This window comes from Vidua chalybeata, chromosome Z, assembly GCF_026979565.1.
Source record: "Vidua chalybeata isolate OUT-0048 chromosome Z, bVidCha1 merged haplotype, whole genome shotgun sequence".
Lineage (NCBI taxonomy): Eukaryota > Metazoa > Chordata > Aves > Passeriformes > Viduidae > Vidua > Vidua chalybeata.
Window position 1 is genome coordinate 41027131 of NC_071570.1, and position 13025 is coordinate 41040155.

The 13025-nt window shown below is 42.6% G+C and overlaps 1 protein-coding gene across 3 annotated transcripts in view; it reads right to left on the minus strand.

The window, feature by feature from the left end:
* The window catches only part of ARHGEF39 (Rho guanine nucleotide exchange factor 39), a 15051-nt gene continuing 2026 nt past the window's right edge, over positions 1 to 13025 (minus strand). Inside the window, exons 2-11 of one of the 3 annotated variants that reach the window (XM_053932345.1) lie at positions 12080 to 12163; positions 11817 to 12001; positions 10801 to 10895; positions 10284 to 10404; positions 9174 to 9292; positions 7377 to 7447; positions 5493 to 5621; positions 1664 to 1893; positions 676 to 764; positions 1 to 499 (exon numbers count right to left, since the gene is read on the minus strand). In XM_053932345.1, the coding sequence (XP_053788320.1) occupies positions 484 to 499; positions 676 to 764; positions 1664 to 1893; positions 5493 to 5621; positions 7377 to 7447; positions 9174 to 9292; positions 10284 to 10404; positions 10801 to 10895; positions 11817 to 11963 (1017 nt within the window). In that variant the 5' untranslated portion in view covers positions 11964 to 12001; positions 12080 to 12163 and the 3' untranslated portion in view covers positions 1 to 483. Of the gene's footprint in view, positions 500 to 675; positions 765 to 1663; positions 1921 to 5492; positions 5622 to 7376; positions 7448 to 9173; positions 9293 to 10283; positions 10405 to 10800; positions 10896 to 11816; positions 12002 to 12079; positions 12164 to 13025 lie in introns of all 3 variants that reach the window. The other 2 variants (XM_053932343.1, XM_053932344.1) reach the window with 2 other exon arrangements.

Sequence of the window (13025 nt, forward strand, 5' to 3'; positions counted from 1 at the left end):
TTCAGACATACTTTAATCTTTATGTTTCTAATAACCTTGAAATTGTCCTCTTTGCAGTTGGTCGTATTCAAATAGATGTTTTCTGAACCAAACTGCTGCACAACTTCCACATTATTAAAAGTCCATGCTGAGGCTTTAACAAAATACAAAAATACCTCTTAAAAAACATTTAATGAGGGAAAACAAGTTACACTCCCATCTGCTTGACCTTAAGTTATCTTGAGTTTACTAAAGTGCAAAAAAGCTAGAAGATTCTAAGCTAAATTGGGGGAAATCCTTGATAGAAGGTTTTTTTGTGTACAAATGCATATTTTGCAGTATCTTTATGAACATTAGGGCAGCTAACAAAGCATTCATCATCTCACACAGTGTGTAGTCCTCCTCAATTCAGTGCTACTATACATCCCTGAACATTCTATAAGATTGTGGAAGCTTCTGCCATGAGGGTGGTTGTCCTGCCAGTCTGCTTTGTACTCAGGTGGGTCAGGCTTTCAGCTGCCTGTAGAGGAAAACAAAGGGGAAATTCACAGTTAATATGGGAAATCTGTCCTCATTATACCCTTGTGTCCTGGCTGCCAGGATCAGGCTTCTTCCATCGCCCTTATAACCATACACAGGTCCAATGGTCACTTCTTACATCCTGTCCTCTTCCACCTCTGGAACCTGGATGCCTACCTGACTGCAGCTGTGAGACTCCGGTACCAGTCATTGATCTCTTGTTGGTTGCTGGACATCAACAGCAGTGTCTTGTGTGGGAAGGAAAGCTGAAAGATAAGCAGAATCTGTGGCATTCCTTGCCAAGGCAGCAACTGCAGTAAAAGGAAAATCATCACCACTGAATTCAGTCCCTGCATGCTAATTGTTACGCTTTTTCTTCCCACACAGAAAAATGTAGTCTTAATATTGAGTGAAGCCAGAGACTGTAGAGTACAGAACAAGTGCCAGTCTTGTCTCCTGTTTCCAGTCAAAGTTGACACCTCATTCTAACCTGTTTGGAGATGAGCAATTAGAATTCTCAGCAGCTCATCCAATTTTCTACCATATTCCATGTCCCATGGGGTTCTTTCACTACCATCATCTACAGGTCACAGCTTGCTCAAAGAGTTCTTTGTCATAGCTCACAAGAAAAGAGCTAACACAGCCGCAGGTGCAGCCTTGGAAGAGCTGACTTTGAAACCCCTACAGAAGACTCTAGTCCCTGTCAAGGAATCTGCAGCCCTCAGGAAGTTAGATGCACAACATCTGCTGCAATAACACCCACATTTTTTCCATTCTCTGTTTTTCTACATGTTCATGTACATGTAGACATGTACATTTCTACATGTAATCAGTGTAAATCATTGTCATGTGAGTGTGGGGCTGGCGCCCAAACCTGTGGCTCTGATGAGGGCATGTCAGAGTCCAAGTGGAGCCTCCTTACCTGAGCTAAGTGAAGCAACCAGCAGCCTGTAACCCCAGAGTGTGCAGAAGGCTCCACACCATGAAAAGAAAAGCACCTGCAACACTCAAGAAGGGAAGGGTTGTCCTAACTCAGACTTGCTCGCTGCATTTTGTCACCACTGTCATCATCTCTTGAGGTCCCTCGGCTGCTGAGACAGCTGGAGACCTGCTTATAGGCCTGACTCCACTGGCACTTCTGCTTGGCACAGGTGGGAAGACTTACACTGAGGAGCCCTCCCTGGCTCCATGTGTGGCCGAACACTTTATCCACTGAGCACTGGTGGAGCAGGTAGACAGCCTGGCAGGACAGTTTGTTGGAGTTCAGCAGGTGCAGTGGGTGGCAGGGCTTCGCTGCAATGAGGATATCAGAGAACAGGAAGAACATCCTGCGCTTCAGTTCTTCTCCCTTTGCCGGCACCACCAAAAGCCAGCCTTCCCGGATATACCAGCGCCCTGGGTATGCCAGGGAAACAGAGACAGCTGTGAGATCAGAGGGAGGGCGGGCAGGAATAAAAAGTAAAGGATGTAATGAGACAAACAGGAGTACTGGGTGAGGCACCTTTGTAGGTTGCCGTGTTCTACGTCAATTCCAGCCACTAGAAGGCACTGGATGTCAGCTGGGTCCGGCCCACCACCACGGAGAGTACGCGTTCAGAAGCAGTAACCAGCCCAAAAAGTTCAGTATATGAGGAGCAGCTGAAGTTATTATAAATCTGCTATTTTAACTAAGAGTATATTATCATATGCAAGTCTGTTTAAAGTGATCAGAACAAAAACACTGTTTGAGAACGTTATGCATACCTTTAAATTAACATAAACTTTCAGAAAACACAACATGAACTATCTCAAATTGTGCTGCCCAGTTGTTTGTCATTAGTGGTATAACAGAAACTGGCTTCAGCTTTGAACAGTTTTCATTTTTTTCCTTGTTTTGTTTGTGTGTGCTAATTAAAAACATAAGCTCAACAAACGCCCCAAAAATAAAACCATGTTTCACAGGTCATCTAACTACATACAGACCTCCAGTAGCCAAGAGAGTGCAGATTGCAGATTACAAAAAGAGGGAGTTCTCTCTGTTCTAAAGAGAAGGCATGAAAGTAGATAGAAATGAGGAAGGTCTGAATAGGCAACCTTATCAACCTGTCTTGCAGAATAGAGTCCAGTGTCATCCACATGTGAAATTAATTGTGATAAAACAAGAGCAAAAGAAAGCAGGAGGAAAATAATCAAAACAATTTGATAATCCTAGCTGTGAGCAGCAATTTAAAAAAATAATAATGAAATAAATTAAATAAAGCAGGACTTCTTACTAAGATTATTGTGGAAGATAGCCATCAACTCATGGGAATTATGAGGACCCCTGCCAGTAAGATTGTTTATAAAAGTGTAAAGCCATAACAAGGTATTGCCTCCTTGTTTAGGAAGCATCTGTCAGGGAATTTCAGCCACTCTTTCATGCCTTAGCTTCTGTATGAGCTATAAATACTTTTTAGAATAAAAACACTGTTGTTTTCATTGTGGATTATGTCTTATTAGAATGCTATAGTCACCAAACAAAGAAGTGAGTGAATTCCTGCTTTGCTTATTCCACTGGAACCACTCCTCTTACCTGAATAAGAAACTGAGGAAGAGAAGGGTGAGGTGGAGGAATCAATCCAGGTTTAAAAAAACAAATGGAAGGAAGGTGTCAGAAGCATGGGGCTGGGCTGGGATCTGTTTCCCTCAGGTTATGCTGTGATCAGACTCACAGGCATGCAATCTGACCCAGACTGCACTGGAAGTCTTGGAATATAGATCCATGTCCAGGATTCCTAGGTATACAAGTTCTAGGAAGTTGTTGTGAAAGAAGGGCAAGAAAAATATCCCAGGGGAAGCTCTGGATGACAGAACAATGTGCTCAGTTAAGGAGGCAGTTCTGGCTGATAGAGTATTTGTCCTGAATATGGAAGGCAGCAAGAAAAGCAGGGTCTCCTAACTGGGAGCAGAACATCTCAGAGACACTGGCAAATGTGAGATACCCATCTTCAACACCCCCCTCTGTTCTGAATCTACACCATTTTGTTTTCTCTCCTGTTCCTTCCTGGCAACAGGACACAATCTTAACTGTCCTGCAAAAGCTATCTTGTTTCTGGAAAGCTGACCCAAAACTAGCAAGCCCCAGTTGTCTCTTACATTTGTGCTTCTCATATCCAATGATAACTATGTAACTGCAGCCAATGGAAAACATGACTACAAGAATTCTCTGTCCTATATGATAGAAATGCCTTTACTGACCCTCAACACTCATCCTGCTATTTGGTCTCAGAATTTTCAGAGACCAAAATAATTGGTGGACCAAACACTTTGAAACAATGGCCATGTCTGGTCTAGTTATACTGTTTTGGGGTGTTTGTTTCTTTTCATGGTGTTATCCTATTAGTTCTAACATTAATCAAGATAACTGATTGGCCTTTTTACTTATACACTACCCCAAATGTGCCCAGGCACCCCTACACATGCTCAGTATAAGCAGAGCATACCTGTGTTAGCTCCCTTTCACCTGGCAGCACCAAAAGGATTCTAAGAATAGGAAAGAAAATTGTAAATTAATTTGCCCATTGACAAATTCCCTAAGAGAATAACCTCTGATAAGTAACCTTTGTTCTACCTGTGCTGGTTTGGCTAGGATAGAGTTATTTTTTTCCCATAGTGGCTGTTTTGGATTTGCACTGAAAACACCATTGACAACATGTGTTAATTATTTCTGTGTAGGCACTGCTCAGTATCAAGGTCGTTTCTGCTCCTTCCACTTCAAGCCACAAGTGAGGAGGTTGGGAGTGCACATGAACATGGGAAGGCTCACAGCTGGAACAGCTGATCTGAAATCCCCAAAGGGACATTCTATATCATATGGCATCATGTTCAGCCTGTTATGCAGGAGAAAGAAGGAAAGGGGGGAGTTTTAAAGTGCTGGCTCTTGTCTTTCCAGGTAATCACAATGTGTGGTAAAGCAAGCCCTGGTTAGAGCCCTTTCCTTGGAATAGCTGAACACCTGCCTGCCCATGGCAGGTGGCGGATGAATTCCTTGCATGGCTTTGCTTGCATAAACAGTTTATGCTGTACTTGTTAAACTGTCTTTATCTCAGCCCACAAACTTTGTCAGTTTTACCCTTCTGAGTTTTTCTCCATCCCAGTGGGGAAAGATTTTTTCATTCAAAAATCCACACATGTTAATTACAACCACATTCATGAGTACCTGGAGGTTCTTGCATTAGAGACCTTCACACACAGTGTCTCTAACACTCCTCTCCAGCTGCAGCACTGTGCCTGGATAACCTCTGCAATAGCAGAGTTGAGTGCGGCTACAGGTGAAGCCCCAAAAGACCATTTCATAATTGCCCAGACTGGGCACATTTCTCACAATATTTCCTACATAGCTCAGAGTGTGGTTTGGGCATGGAGAGCACCCAGTCATGTAAGAGACCTAGCAATTGAAATGTTCTTACATGCCAGTGACTGTGGCTTTATCTATCTCAACAATCAACACAAATACAGTGATTTCTGTCTCAGTTTAACCATGCAGACAAAGAAAATTCTTCATATGAAGGGTGTGAGCAGAATGCCATTAATCTTGTAGCTTAATGTAAACAACAACACAGTTCTTGTGCCCTTGAAACTCAGGCATCTGTTGTTCCTGCAATGGAGTAGGGATAATGCCAGTGCTTACACTCTTCCAAAAGAATTTAGTGTCTCTCTCTCATTCCCACCCAGGACTTACACTCCTGCACTCCTGATCTTCTTGGGTTCCTAACTTTCTAACCACATGTCATCAGCTTCTCCTATCTGAATGTCAGGCAATCAAGCTGTTGCTTATCCTTACTCAAAAATTCTTAATTAAAAAAAAAAAAAAAAAGAGTGCTTGCATTAGTAGTCATACTCCTTTACCACCCAGCTGTGGAATTTGGGCAGAAGGGGAAAACTGGTTAATGTGAGTTGAGTCAGAGATGAAGGAGAGCATATGTACAGGTATCTCAGCATGGTAGAAGAAAAACAGAGTTGTCAGTAAGACCCACCTGGAGTCAAAACCTGAGTCTTTTGTCCTTTGAGCAATTTCTGAATCCGAAGAAGCTGCAAGGAGTTCTCTCTCTTATCAAAGATGTCTTGGACCCAGTGAGATACCTCACAAACAGATTTCACAGTCTCTGAAATTATAGCAGCATACTCTGAAGTTATCACAAATGAATGCGTATTTCACCTTATACATCTTGCTGAGAAAAGACAGCATGAAATTAAGAAGAAAAATTTTAAACCAAGTATTAATAACAGCTTTATTTAGAAATTTCTGTGAGAGATTGGACTAGATCACCTCTAGAGGCCTCTTTCCAACTAACAAGTCTGCAGTTCTAGAAAAGATTTGCCAATGAAACATCAGAGAGAGGAATAATTTCCTGGATTTAGAAGCAAAACCAGGAAAATGCCCTACAAGTGGTGTTAACTGCTTATAAAAACCACAGAATCATTTAGATTGGAAAAGACTAGTGAGATCACTGAGTTAACCTATGACTGAACACCACCTTGTCAAGTAGACCACGGCATTGAGTGTCATTTCTTGAACATTTTCAGGGATGGTGACTCTACCACTTCCCTGAGCAGTCCATTCTGTGTTTAACATTTTTTATTAAGAAATGCCTCCCAATGTCCATTCTGAACTTCCCCTAGCACAGCTCAAGGTCATTTTCTATCATCCCATTGCTTGTTACTTGGGAGAAGAGGCCAATCCCCAGCTGGCCACAACTTCCTTTCAGGTACTTGTAGAGCGTGATCAGGTTTTCTCCAGACTAAACACCCCCACAGCCACATTTCACACTTCTTGTGCTCCAGACCCTTCCTCAGCTCCCCTGCCCTTCTCTGGACCCGCTCCAGCACCTCAGTGTCTCTCCTGCAGTGAAGGGCTCAAAACTGGACATGGGATTTCAGGTGTGGCCTCACTCATGCTGAGCACAGAGGAACAATCACTTCCCTGGTCCTGCTGGCCACATTATTACTGATCCATTCAGGATGTCCTTGGCCTTCTTAGCCACCTGGACACACACTGGCCCATGTTCAGCTGCTGTGGATCAGTGCTCCCAGGGCCTTTTCCTCCCAGCAACTTTCCAGCCACTCTGTCCCAGCCTGTGGCACTGCCTGGGGTTGTTGTGACCCAGGGACGGGAGTCCACACTTGGCCTTGTTGAACCTCACCACACAACTGGCCCTGGCCCATGGATCCAGCCTGTGCAGATCCCTCTGCAGAGCCTCCCTGCCCTCCAGCAGATTAGCACTCACACCCAGCTTGGTGCCATCTGCAAACTGGCTTAGGGTGCTCTCGATTCTCTCATCCAGATCATTAATAAAGATATTAAACAGGACTGACCCTGATACTGAGCCCTGGGGGACATCTCTAGTGAGTGGATATAGCATGAAGGACATGAATTATCCTAGAAAATTGAAGCATTTCACATATCTTGTGGCCAAGAGAGTCAGAGAATGGTTTGGGTTGGAAGGGACCTTAAAGATCATCTTGTTCTAACCCGCCTGCCACGGGCAGGGGCACCTTCAAATACATTACATTGCTCAGGACCATATCCAGCCTAGCCTTGAATTCTACCAGGAATGGGGCATCAACAAATTCCTTGAGCTACCTGTTCCAGTGCCTCACAAGCAGCAGAGTTTAAAAAAAAAAAAAAAAAAACAGGCCTGCCATTTCTCCAACCTAAATATTAGGCCATTTTCACAGGCAGTTACTCTGTATTTTTATTCCTAACGTGTTTTCAGGGACATCTTGATCAAGATGGAGAAGGAAAATAGTAATCCACTAGAACTCCAGAGAGAGAGGAAGATTTTTTCCCTTTGGAATCAGGCAGTAGGAGGGAGTCAAAATATTCTTAGGAAGGACTGTATCAAAGTGCCAGCATTTACTTGCAAGTTTCTGGTACTCAGCAGTGTCTGGGCTGGTGTTCTCCAGCAGGTCTCTGAAAAAATGCTTGTACCTGAGGTGGAGAGAGCAGGTTTAATTCACAACAAGATACCAGGAACAGCAGCAGCGCCTCCTGTTAGTAACAGCACAGTGAACAACATTCAGCCAGGAGACAGAGTAAGACTAACCAAGCAGTTTTGGTCACACTTCATTCATTCATTTTATCATCAAATGTCTCAACTAAAATAACTCAAGTATTTTGTACACCTGCAAACCTTTGGTTTTTCCTGGGTATCCAATAGAAGCAGATTCACAAATCACTTAAGATCATGAGGCTGTCTCAGAATTCACATGTATTGTTATTGCCTTCAATAAGCAACGAATTTCTCTTTGAACTATCTATTTTAATAGTGTATGAATGGTGGTATTCATACCATGTTTCCTGCCCACACAGGAAAATAAAGGCATTTCAATAAGAACTAGCACCTGCCTTTTTCTTTTTTCCTTTTCAGTCTTTACTGGAGAGGATAAGATCTCTGCAAATGCTTTCTCCTAGTAAAGTCAAACAGAAAGAATTTAACATATTCACAAAATGGCAGAACTCATATAACCTAGTGCATATGTTAACAGACTTTTAAAGAATTTTGAACATGATAAAACTGATTAATGAAAAGATTAGGCTTTCTATCAAAAAGCTCACAAAAATTAGACTTTGTATCAAAACATTTTTTGAAATAGTTGGATGGCAACAAATATACTGCTATTTTGCAAATTTAAAAGAATTGTCCAAAGAATTACAGTAAAAACCCACAAATCAGTTAATGTTTACTTCTGCCAAGCTCATTAAAAACATTACATAAAGTTATATGAAAGACTGTGATATGATATCTCCAAGTTATTTTCAAAGAAAAGAGGTGCTCAATCTCTCAAATTTGCTTTAGTGTAGATAAGATCATGGTTGAAAAACAGCTACTGCATGTATAGTAGCAGAATCTAGGTTCCCAAAAAACCACCTTTATTACCCACAAACCCTCTCCAAGAAAGGGCTGCCCATGAGTGCATGCAGCACTCTCCTCAGGCAGTCAGTTTGCCTCTTCAAAGGGGAGATGATCATAGAATATCCTGAGCTGGAAGGCATCCACAAGGACCATCAAGTCCAATTCATGCCTCTGCATTTTTAAGACAACCCTAAAAATCACATGTGTCCAATGATGTTGTCTAAACATTTCTTGAAGACTGGAAGGCTTGGTGCCTCAAGGGGGAGATGCAGCGATCCTGAGTGAATCTGTCCAGGCTCAGACAAATGTGATAGGCATCTAATCTGAGGAAAGCATACAGCCTTGATGACCAGAGAGGAAAGAGAAGCTCTCCTTCATTAATCTAATTTCCCTCCAAAAAGAGCCATCTACAATAATCACAATGCTCCAGGTCAGCAATCTGCATAAAAATGGAGCAAAAGCATCACTGGCAGAGACCACCATTTCTGCAGCATTTCAGTCAGCTTGCTTTTATTCAGAGCCAAACTTCAGTAGCTTACTGAGACAGCAGAAAGCCTCCAATTCTACCCAAGAGCTAGAGGAAGGAGCCAGGGCTAAACACAACTGCCTTCCTGCATCATCTCCCATCCATGTACACTGCTTCCACTTTACAAGGCACATCCTTAGGTCTGTTTCATTGCTGTCTCTATGCTCTGATTTTGAGACACAATAGGCAACTCTCCCTTTCATAGCAACAAAGATAGTGATACATTCCTTTTTCCCTTATGCTAATCCCTTGAAGACTCACGATTGCTTACTTACTGGTGCAGCCTCTGCAGGGGCAAAGGAAGCAGATCCTCTAGCTCCCTCCCTTGAAACTGAGGTCGAGTCTCCTGAAGTTTCTTAAACTGCCGGAATGACTTATTGTTCCTCACTTCCTCCTGTGTACAGCAAAAAAGGGATTTAGCTTTGAGATTACAGAAAGAACTATGTGCCCTAGTCTGTACCAGAGCTTTGAACATTTCAACTTAGAGTTTAGGACTCCAGTCTCATGAGTATCAACTTCTTTTGTGACTATGGGCATTCCCTTTCTCCTGATCATTCATTTCAGTGGGTAATGGAAGTGATACCTCCCCTGATATATGAAATTAATGAAAAAGAGAAGGTTGACCCAGTTAGGAAAACAAGGAGTGCACTTGTGGCTTTTTGCCATGCCTTTCAAGAAAAAGCAATGCAGATCTGCATTCTCGTCACCTTAAGAGAAGTATCCAAAATGGCTTTTTCTCTTGGAAAACCAAAAGCATGAATACATGCATGCAAATTCAAGAGGAGGGAAACATCCAAGTACATTCTACATCTGAGAACAAGCACTGACTAAACTGGGAGTTGAGTGGTTTAAATTCCAGATACAGCTGTCAGAACTTCTGAATAAATATATGTTCTGCAGAAATTTCTTGAAAACAGGTTGTATTTGAAGACATAAGTGGGAAGGAAAAAATGGTTTCCAACATAGAAAAAAAACCTGTGAGGGAAAAGGAAATCCCACTACTAGGATACAGTTGGTGGTAGTGGGAAAGACTAGGAGACCTGACAATTCCTATAAAGAGATCACTGTATCATAGTGAAAGCCTGGAAACTCTCTAGACTTGCTAGTTAGGAAGGAGTGGGAGTAAATACAGAACACTGTTTGAGAAAGCAGTGCTCACCATATGCACATACATACACAAACACCTGAAAAGGCATCAGGAAATCAGAAGCTCTAAATAAGTAGAGAAGTTTTCACCACTTTATTGTGGAAGAAAGCCTGAATTTCATCAGGCCAGAAAAAGTAAGAACACTGATCTCTCCAGAAACAGAAGACAAATGGAAAGATGTGGCAGTTTCACAGAATGGAAAAAGAGAAACCATATGAAGACTAAAGTACATATTTACCTTCAATGTTTTATTTGCCTGCTCCAAATTCTCAGCATAGTGGCCATAAAGATCCAGACTCTGACAAAAATTTTCCAGTCCTGGTCCCAGGTTCCCTTTCTCCAGGTGAAGTGACAGAACACTATGCACAAGGAGCAGAGATAGCTTGTGAAGGATATGTTACAGATTGCATTTTTACAGGTCCTTCTGATTCTTTCATTTGCTGGCCTGCCTTTACCATTCTCCACCTCATATCCAGTTTCTATACCAAATATGTGCTTGGAGGTCAGAGAGTAAGCCACAGAAGACCCTGTGGAACAGACTTACTGAGCTTAAACCCCTGTCCAGTAACTGGGTACCCAGATATGTGATACAGATCAGTTTCCTGGGGACACTTCCAAGTGCGACCAAGGCTAGTGGTGCTAGAAGTGAATGCCTGTTTTACAAGGTGTTAGCCTTATTTCCCCAAATCTTACTTTCTCATCAACATAGAGTCTTCCCAATATAATTACAGGAATTGCATCCTGTGTCTACTTACTGGCTGGCTGAATATAAGGACTCCAGGGGTCCAAATATAGTTTCCAACACAGCAGGTTTCAGCGTCCCTTTGGCCTTTAAAATTGTCACAAAGTACTAAGCAGGAAAAAAAAAAAAAAGATTAAAACAGGTAGCATTCACAAATCATCATCAAAGCACTCAATGGTTTGGATTGAAAAGGATCTTAAAGACCATCTAGTTCAAACCTGGACAGAGACACCTTCCAAGCCCCATCCAACCTGGCCAGTCACTTCCAGGGATGGGGCATGCACAGCTTCTCTGGACCACTTGTGCCAATGCCTCACCACCCTCGCAGTAAATAACTTCTCCCTAACATCTAATCTAAACCTACTGTCTTCCCATTTAAAACCATTCCTCCTTGTCCTATCACTATGTGCCTGTGTAAAAAGTCACTCTCCCTCTTTTTTATAAGCCCCCTTCAAGTACTGGAAGGCTGCAAAGGTTATTAACCTCTGAGGTTACTCAAAGGCCACTTGTGGCACACACCAGAAGCCAGAAGGTGCAGCCTGAATCCTTTGGCTTGGAAAGATATCAAATAGTGTGACTGTCTACCTAAGATATCCACCATCAGATGTAAGCCTTACTTGTAGCTCTGACCATAACTGCAAACACATGGAACAGTACTACAGCACTGAGAAGAGTCTGTTTCAGTATCCTCTAATGCATCTGTTTTTCACCATCTTGTTCGTAAATTTTTTATTGTCTGTGTTCCTACAGTTCATACATCTCAGGCATCTTAGGGCGAGCACCCCATTCAATCAAAACTTAAATGATTTATTTCTGTGTACAGACCAAGGCCAAAAAGCCAAACCCATGAGCTATTGAATATTACAGAGGAGGAAAAAGAAAAATAACAAAAAACTCTTTCAGCCACAGCAGGTATCCCAGACATTAGGGATGTACCACAGTCTTGCTCTTGACCCTTCCCCATGGCAACACAAATAAGTATGTGCTGTCTGAAGATACCCACATATCAGAAGGGGCGGAAATACTCACTGTGAGCACCAAATCCAGCTGCTCAAGGTATTTGTGTTCTGTTTCCAGCAGTTCCTTGGCTGTCCTGCTGCGCTTTCTCTCCCAGCGAGCCCGCTGGTCTTCCACAGTGTTTGCTCCAACCACAAATGGCAGGGATGAGACACTCATGGCAGAGTCAGGGTTGATATACAGGAAGGTAAAGGATCCTGGAGAGCCAAGCAAGATGGACACACAACAAAAGAATAACCTGTGTTGCAAGGTAGGATCCTGAGCTAAGAACTCACCACTTTCCTAGGAAATAAGGGCAGTCAGTTGCCAGCAACCATTAACAGTTTCCTTCTGCATTCCCTTCTGTGGGCACAGGGGCCCTGCATTCAAAGAGAGAAACACCATTAGAGAGACCAGGCTGTGAAAGCAATAGTGGTACATGATGATTCATCTGTAAGCAAATTTCAGTGCAAAATCCCACATGCAAACAGCTTCCTGTGCTTTGCCCTCCCCATTCCTTGTGTGAAATTCTTGCTAAACTCTAGCAAGTTTGTGGTGGAAGAGGTACTGTGGATAGGAGTAGAAAATAACTAGATTTGTCTTTCAGGGGGAATGTAGCAAGACTTCCCCGTACGACAGGGAAAAAGAAGAGAGCACTCTCGCTTGTTTTACCATGGAGGTTACTAAGAAGCCAGTGGTTTGTTTTGTCATTTTCTAACTGTATTTTGTGCTCCTGGAGGTGAGACAGGCCCAGCAACTGCTGTGAATCACACCGGCTTTGCTCCTGGTCTGCTCTTCTGCTACAGTATCATGATTTTGTTGCACAGAAAAACATTGTTTATCACACTCAGAGAAACAGGCATGTTTTGGCAGAATACCAGTTAGATATTGGTTTTTTTACGAAAAGGCAGTGCAGGCAGTTGCACACTTGCCCCAGCATCAAATGTGCCATTTTGCTGGAAGCTGAGCTGCCTCTGAAAAGTTCTGTTTCCCACATGGACAAGGTACATTAATACAGAAAGATGTGTCATCATAGAGAAGGAGATTTGTCAAACACCATCTTCCAGAGACATCTCAGATACATAAATCAATGTCTGAAACAAAAGTTTCACATCAAATGAGTACCAGGATGCATTTAATGAGCTGCCAATAGTCCAGAGAGCTGAGGGACATGTGCAGTGTTTTATAGTAGCAGCAGCTTCTCCCGAGCTTGCCCTCATATTCACTTACAGCACAACCACA